Source organism: Mandrillus leucophaeus, unplaced genomic scaffold, assembly GCF_000951045.1.
Source record: "Mandrillus leucophaeus isolate KB7577 unplaced genomic scaffold, Mleu.le_1.0 Scaffold435, whole genome shotgun sequence".
Taxonomy (NCBI): domain Eukaryota; kingdom Metazoa; phylum Chordata; class Mammalia; order Primates; family Cercopithecidae; genus Mandrillus; species Mandrillus leucophaeus.
Genome location: NW_012104643.1, coordinates 425,777 through 433,522, shown reverse-complemented (window position 1 = coordinate 433,522; position 7,746 = coordinate 425,777). Strand labels below are relative to the sequence as shown.

Sequence of the window (7,746 nt, the reverse complement as noted above, 5' to 3'; positions counted from 1 at the left end):
TATAAGCCCTCAAGGGGGTCCCAGTTACCAGCCTGGGTGGCCACTCAGACCCCCCAAGGACCCAGCCCCTCTGTGTGTCTGCGGCCCTCTGAAGACTCCTCCCTCCGCTATGGGCCTGGACTCCCTCCCTGTGCCTGCAGCTGCCCCTCCTCACTCAGCCCTGCCCCTACACCCGGTGGCCTCACCCTCCTCCCCAGGAGTGACTCTCGGACCCTCCCTGGGCTTTTGGGAGCTGGGCACACACCCCCACCCAGCACCTGGGCTCTAGCTTCTCCTTGTTCCCAGGGCCTGCTTGGGAGTAGCGATTCCCGGGGTTGGGGTCCCTGACAACACCCTGGTCGTGGCTGCCCCCACAGCGTGGTCACTACCCACTCACCAAACCACCAGGCTGGGGCTCCTGAGTGGGAGGCACTCGGTGCTCTCAGGGATCCTGGCCACCCACAGCCTCACCTCCTCCTGGAGGCAGCAGATTATGAGCAGTGACCACAGAGGCCCCCCAGGAGGAGGAGTGTGTGGCGTGGCCAGAGCTCCCCACAGCCCGAGGGCCATCCCTGCCCTGAGGCATCTGCCCACGACCCTGCACGTCCCATTCTTCTCACAGAGCCACCCAGCGGATATTGGGGGGAAGCTGCAAATTACACCACCACCACCTTGAGCCGTGTTTCAGTTCAGGAGAAGGCGGTCATTTTAGAGCTGTCGATGGGGTTGTGGCTGTGCCGGCAGCCTCCATGATGTTGCCTGGCCTGGAGGGGCTTCTGGAAAGACCATGTTTGCATATGGCTGTTGAGGGGCCTGGCCCAGCCTCAGGAGGGCAGGGGTCCAGCAGTGCTTTTCCATGCCTGGGATGGCTGGAACTGCTAGCCACTGCTGCCGTCCCATTACCAGCATCTAGGGGGACCGGGTGTGGTGGTTTACACCTGTAATCCTAACACTTTGGGAGGCCAAGGCGGGCAGATCACTTGAAGTCAGGAGTTCAAGACCAGGCTGACCAACATGGAGAAACCCCATCTCTACTAAAAATACAAAAACCAGCTGGGCGTGGTGGCGGGTGGCTGTGATCCTAGCTACTTGGGAGGCAGAGGTGGGAGAATTGCTTGAACTCAGGAGGCGGAGGTTACAGTGAGCCAAGATCGCGCCATTGCACTTCAGCCTGAGTGACAGTGAGACTTTGTCTCAAAAAAGCAGAAACAAGCGTCTAAGGGAAACTCTGTCTGGGTTGGGGAGGCCGCCCGAGTGCTAATTCCCACCCTCCCTGCCATGTGTCTACCAGGGTCTGATGTCTGCAGAGCAGCCCCCGTGCCCCGAAAGGCCAGAGCTACCCGATGGGGTCTGGCACTTTCTCGAGCACTGCTGGGCAGGTGGCAGCTGCTCTAGTCTGGAAGAGGTTCCCAGTGTCAAGGGGACTCTGCCCCACTCAGGACAACAGCAGCCTCCCCCACTTGGGATCCTCAGACATCCCATTCCTCCTGGGCAGGAGCAGGAAGGTGGCTCGAGGTGCGGTCCTGTGGCTGCCATTTCTCACTTGGATAAACCCTGCAGTGTCCAGCCATGACCCCTTAGGGTCCTGCAGATGTCCACCATGCCACACAGCCCAGGTCCTTGCGCCCCTGCAGCTGCCCACTGCCTGTCCTCCCCTCCCGCATGGTGTCCGGGCTGTAGGCCCCACTCCAGGCCTCCTCCCTGAGGCTGCAGCCCCAGGCATGTGGGGGGCACTTTTCTCACGCAGCAGCCACTGGTCATGTTCCGTTGTCAGCTGCCTCCACCTGCACACACTCCTGTCTGCAGAGACCAGAAGCTTCCAGAACGATCTGTCACTGCTGCTGGTGGCTGTGGCCCATAGTGTTCTGGAACCACCTGCCCTGGTCCCAAATGTGCAGTGTGAGGTGTGCCTACACTCAAGGTCCCCTGTGACCTGGAAACCGCTGTTGTGTCCCCAGCACCTTGGGAATGAGCCTGTCCTCTGTGAAGGAGGGGGTGGTTCTCAAACCACTGGCTCTTGGTGCTCAGGGGGGACCTGCTGCAGTCCTGGGCCTGGGGTGGTGGTGGTTCAAGACTGAGACAGACTTAGCCTTTGAAAGGGTGCAGAGGCCGGGCGCAGTGGCTCACGCCTGTAATCCCAGCACTTCGGGAGGCCAAGGCGGACAGATCACGAGGTCAGGAGTTCCAGACCAGCCTGGCCAATACGGTGAAACCCGTCTCTACTAAAAAATACAAAAATTAGTCGGGCGTGGTGGTGCGCACCTGTAGTCCCAGCTACTCAGGAGGCTAAGGCAGAATCACTTGAACCTGGGAGGCAGAGGTTGCAGTGAACCAAGATTGCACCACTGTACACCAGCTTGGGTGACAAAGCGAGACTCCGTCTCAAAAAAAAAAAAAAAAAAGGGTGCAGAAACCACTGCCCCAGGCAGCCATCCCCAGTATGAGGCACTGCGCATCAGTCCAGGGCCAGCAGCGGGACCAGGGCAGCCTGAGGCCTGTCTGGTTAGCCTCTCACCTGGGGTCTAGACAGAGTGAGGAGCCCCGTACAGCAGCCACTGTGTAGCCTGAGGGCCATCCCCAGAGTGAGGCAGTTTCAGGCCTCGTGTCACTCTCCAGGCCATTGAGAGGACTTGGGGCGGCTTCTCCTGAGGAAGCTCCTGGAAGATGTGCTTCCTCAAATACAGGGTTCACAGGACCCGAGGCTCTGGCCACCCCACCAGCCATCGTCCCCCAAACCACTGGGGACAGTGGCTCCCTCTACCTGCTGCCCCAAGTGGCCCTGCCCCTGCTGATAGCCACAGCCTTTGGGGTACAGGGTGGGGGAGCTGGGTGGGCTCCCAAACCCACACCCTGGTCTCCCCAGGTACATCCAGACACTGAAGGACCACAGGCCCCGGATGGTGTGGGACAGCCAGGCCTCGGAGCACTTCTTCGAGTACAAGAAGTGAGTGTTGGGAAGTGCATGGCCCGCCTCGGCCTTGTGTGCAGGGAGGGACCCTGGGGGTGGAGACGAGGGAGCAGCAGGGCCCAGGGGGTCCCAGAACCCTGGGGGTGGAGACGAGGGAGCAGCAGGGCCCAGGGGATCCCAGGACCCAGGGGGTGGAGATGAGGGAGCAGCAGGGCCAGAGGGTCCCAGGGTCACGAGCTGACTTGCTGCTCCCGGCCCCGGAGCACAGCTGGACAGCAGGTGGCCACCTGGCGGGTGGGAAGAGTCCAGGCCGTGGACCTTGGCTGTGAGGGGAGGAGGCCTGGAACCAGCAGAGGCGGCGGACGGGCCGACAGTCCCCTTGTCTTGCAGGAGCCGCAGTGGGAGGCACGTCGTCTTCTACCCAACCCTGAAGGTGCGTGTGCTGCCAGCCATGGGACTGGGGGAGAGATGGGGCATGCGACAGCATGGCAGGCACTGGCCTGCGGTCCCTGGGGTCCAGGCAGTGCTGCCCCTCGGCCTGGAGGACACTCCTAGGTGTTGGGGGACAGGCCCCAGCAGGCACTCACACCTCCATCTGTGCTCAGTCCCTGCAGGTGCGGCTGGAGCTGGCCCGGGAGCTGGGCGTTGGGGTCTCCATTTGGGAGCTGGGCCAGGGCCTGGACTACTTCTACGACCTGCTCTAGGCAGGCTTTGCGGCCTCTGCGGCGGACGTGTTCTTTTCTAAGCCATGGAGTGAGTGAGCAGGTGTGAAATACAGGCCTCCACTCCGTTTGCTGTGACGGGTCTGCTGCAGTCCTCAGTCGGGGGTCCTGGGCACCGTGTGACTCCCCACCCTCTCATGAGGGGTCCCTGCCCTGAGATGAGTCCTGGCTGGGGGGCACCCGAGAGCTCAAGCCCCTCCCACCTGGGCATCTGCTGGCTGCCTCCTGTCGGCTGGGCAGGCAGGACCCACAGTACCTGCCCCACCAGGACAGCCTGGCTCAGGCCTTTCTGGGCTGCTTCTCACATCCTGGGCCAGATGTGGGTTTGGAAGCTCTGGAACCATCCCAGACTCGCCCACTCCCGGACTTGAGGGCCCTGGCAGGGACAGCTCTGCCCAGCATCACCCCAGGGCTTGGCAGTGACAGAGCTGAGAGCTGCACGCCCACGTCACCACCCACCTCGCCAGCCACAGCATATGTGTGACATCTGCAGAGAGCCACCCAGACGTCCCCACCGAGTCCAGCACGGCAAGGGTGCAGGGGCTGCCCTGGAAATGGGCACAGAGGAACCTGGCCCACCCTCTTGAAACTGGCCCTGGACCTTGGCTCAGCTCTGCCGCCTCAGGTAGCGTGACCCCCAGGCCAGCCTGGCCACATCAGGGAGCATGGTGAGGGGCAACGGCAGGACCCGTGGGCCACATCGGGAAGGGCATTTCCAGTGAGGGGTGGGGCAGAGGACACGTGGCTGGCAGTCTGCACCCACCCCGCAATGCAGCGGTGTCCAGGCTCTGGGGAGGCCCTGGGGAATCTGGAGGCATGAGCCAAGGCCTGGCGGCCTTCATTCCCCTGCCCCTCATCGCTATCCTGTCCTTCGCTGGCCGTGAGAACTCCTCTCCTCACCATTGGGACCCACAGGGCTGAGGTGGGTACACGTCCCAGGCAGGGTCTCTTGGGGGGACAGAAGTGAGTCCAGGGAGTGGATGGGCCTGGGCGTGCCTGAGAATGCCATGGGGTGAGGGATGGTGAGGCCAGGGTGGGCACTGGTTCTGGTTCAGAGTCAGTAACATCAGGGTGTGGTGGGCAGGGGGTCAGGACATCTCCAGCCGGTGGTAAGAAGCATGGTGGGGTCTCCTCCACAGGACAGAAGCTGGGGAGGGGGTCCTGGGTCGGCCCGAGGCACCCACGCCTAAGAAAGGCCTGGATGTCAGGGAGGCCTGTGAGCCGCCACACTGCAGGTGCAGCCCTTCCCACCGCTTTGCTGCTGCTTGACATGGGTGTAGGAGATACAGGTGGTGTGTGCAGTAGCTCATGCTTGTAATCCCAGTACTTTGGAAAGCCGTGGCGGGAGGAATGCTGGACAACATGGTGAAACCCCGTCTCTACCCCCTAAAAATACAAGTTAGCAAGACGTGGTGGCATGGGCCTGTACTCACAGCTACTCAGGAGGCTGAGGTGGGAGGATCGCTTGATGAGGTTGAGGCTGCAGTGAGCTGTGATCAACTACACTCCAAAAACCTTCTCCAAAAAAAACAAAAGCTGCCACTGGCTTTGGGGCACTGACCTTGTGTCCCCAGAGGCGCTGACGCTAACATTTGAGTTGGTTCTCAGGGATCCTGTGGCTTCCGTCAGAGTGAGGGCAGGGGACACGCAGGTCTGGGAGGGTGGTGTGGGCCTGGAGCTAGGCATTGCCAGATCAGCATTGGGTGCAAGCAGGGGTGGGGATGCCACATAGGATAGGACGCCTAGAGCGGGCTCTGTCTCCAGGGTGATGGGCAGAGGGTGAGGCAGGAATTAGCTGGAAATTGAGATTGTGGGGTAGTCTGGGGATCAGATGCCGCAACCTGAACTGACTGTCATCTCTGTGGCCAGTGTCCCCACACAACCCTCACCCTGGCTGTGAGAATCCTGTGGCAGGCACCTTGATGCATGTTTTTTCTGTGCCCTGTGGTAACTGCTTTGTGCTGCCAGCTCACTTAAAGGGCAGAGTTCTAGGAACAAAATAGACGGGGGAAAAGCGGAGCCCCACCTCGACAGGAGGCCCCAGGGTGGGGGTGATGTGGAAGGAGCCCGGCCTCAGGAGGAGGCCCTGGGGTGGGGGTTTTTGGGCAGGAGAGCCCCACTTGGGGAGGAAGACCCTGGGGTTGGGGGTGAAGCAGAGGGAAGCCCACCTAGCACAGGCCGGCAGTTCAGGGACACCCCCCCGCCCCCCGAGGGCGCTTGGCACTTTTTTTATATTTTTATTACTATTTTTTTCTTTTGAGATGGAGTCTTCCTGTGTCATCCAGGCTGGAGTGCAGTGGTGCGATCTCCACTCACTGCACTCTGTCTCCCAGAATCAAGCGATTCTCCTGCCACCAAACCTGGCTAATTTTTGTATTTTTAGTAGAGACAGGGTTTCAACATGTTGGCCAGGCCGGTCTCAAACTCCTGACCTCAAGTGATCCACCCGCCTTGGCCTCCCAAAGGGATTACAGGTGTGAGCTACCGTGTCTGGCCTCATCACCACTTCTTAGAGCTAATGTCATGATTTCCTTAAAACCAGAAGTCTGGAGAGTCCTCTGCAGGCGGCTCCCCCAAGCCTGTGCACCAGGTGACCCCACAGCCACAGGGCTCTGCCTAAGCCTCATGCCAGAGGCTGCCCTGCTCCAGGCCTGGGTGCCAGAAGGGAAGATGGGGTAGGGAAGGCAGACTAGCAGTAGACGCAGGGCTGCGGCTCACACTTTATTAGGATGCACCAGGAGCCCCACGGGCCCACTGTGGAATGTAGGTAAGGGGTCCATGGCCCTGCCTGGAGCACCAGGACCAGTGGGGCCACTTCCAGGATGCCAAGCCGCTGTTCCTGCAGCCCCAACCCGCTTCCCGGGAGGCTGGGCCACAGGCTGGCACCTGTGTGAACACTGCTTTGGAGAATATGTAAATATAAAAAGTGCTGGAGACCCCTCCCACCCCTGCCCTGGGTTCCATAGCCAGCACGTGGCCACCCCTCCCGGGGGGGGTTTGGAGGCCCTGAAGCCACCTGAGCCAGGGCCTTCTAGAAACAGGGTTCCAGGGCCTCCGGGCACCTGTTCCTCCCTCCCTCCTCCCAGCATGGGGCAGAGCACCGAGGCTGGTGGTGGGAAAGGCAGCTGTGGGCACGGCCATCTCCCTGTGGGCGTCCTTTTGGCAGAGAAGCGGGCAGCCTATGCGCAGTAGGTGTCTGCCTTGACCACCTGGCAGTACATGGTCATGGCGAAGGTCAGGCCTAGGATCTGTGGGGAGGGGAGGAGGGCTGGGCATAGCAGCTCCATGGCCTCAGGCCTCAAGCCCAGAGCGGTCCCTGTCCTCAGCAGGTGCCCTGGCCCTGGCCCTGACCCCGGGGCAGGGACACAGCGCAGAGCCCTTCAGCTTCCTGCTGGCTCACACACCCCATCCAACCCCTGCGGCTCAAGCCATAGCACCCTCCCCTGAGCCTTGCAAGCATGAGGACACCCAGGACTTCCTGGGGGCTGTGGAGTTTGGAGAGCAGGGGCCACAGGCACCAGGACCTGAGCTGCCACTCTCTGCACACTGGTCAGTCCTGGGCCACCAACCAGCACGGACAGCTGCCGGCTTCCACCCCACACCAGCCTCTGCCTCTGTCCACTAGGAGGGAGTCCACCGTCCCCACAGGCCGTCCCTGCCCATCCCCCCGAACTCACCCTCCTGCTTTTGCCCCAGCCTCCCCGATCATGGGTTCCTGGGGGCAAGGCCTTTGCTACTTTGTTCCCTGGGCTCAGAAGGCCCCAGCAAAGGGGTAGCAGGGAGTCTGCAGTCCCCAGGCCATACCTGCACCAGTGCCGTGCACAGCCCAAAGATGCCCACAGCCAGCAGGTTCTCCTGGAGCCACACCTTCACCGTCTCGTAGCACGGCTGCAGGAGGCATGCCCTGCATGTCACGGAAGGGCCTGCCGGTCCCACCCTCTAGGCCCCCGCCAGCCCCCAGGGTGGGGGTCTCACCGCCTTCCACCAGGTGCCAGGTGCGTGCAGCCCGCAGCTCTCGCTGAACTCCAGGCAGCAGGAGTCAGGCACCCGCGTGGCGTTGTACACCTCAAACCAGTCGGTGTAGTTGGAGACACCACAGCAGCGGAACTGGGGGACAAGCTCAGGTCGGGCTGAGGC

At 61.7% G+C, this 7,746-nt stretch overlaps 2 protein-coding genes across 8 annotated transcripts in view; one reads left to right on the top strand and one right to left on the bottom strand.

Annotated features, from left to right (window-relative positions):
- The window catches only part of CHID1 (chitinase domain containing 1), a 56,472-nt gene extending 50,916 nt beyond the window's left edge, over nt 1–5,556 (top strand). For 3 of the 4 annotated variants that reach the window (XM_011993854.1, XM_011993853.1, XM_011993855.1), the window contains 3 exons: nt 2,843–2,923; nt 3,278–3,320; nt 3,493–5,556. In XM_011993854.1, coding sequence (XP_011849244.1) covers nt 2,843–2,923; nt 3,278–3,320; nt 3,493–3,591 — 223 coding nt within the window. In that variant the 3' untranslated portion in view covers nt 3,592–5,556. The remainder of the gene's footprint in view (nt 1–2,842; nt 2,924–3,277; nt 3,321–3,492) is intronic. The other variant, XM_011993852.1, reaches the window with a different exon arrangement.
- A 755-nt stretch (nt 5,557–6,311) lies between these two features.
- The window catches only part of TSPAN4 (tetraspanin 4), a 30,592-nt gene continuing 29,157 nt past the window's right edge, over nt 6,312–7,746 (bottom strand). For 3 of the 4 annotated variants that reach the window (XM_011993845.1, XM_011993841.1, XM_011993847.1), the window contains one exon: nt 6,318–6,788. Coding sequence is in view for 1 of the 4 variants with exons in the window: in XM_011993842.1 (XP_011849232.1) it covers nt 6,789–6,857 (69 nt within the window). In the remaining 3 variants the exon portion in view is untranslated. Of the gene's footprint in view, nt 6,858–7,746 lie in introns of all 4 variants that reach the window. The other variant, XM_011993842.1, reaches the window with a different exon arrangement.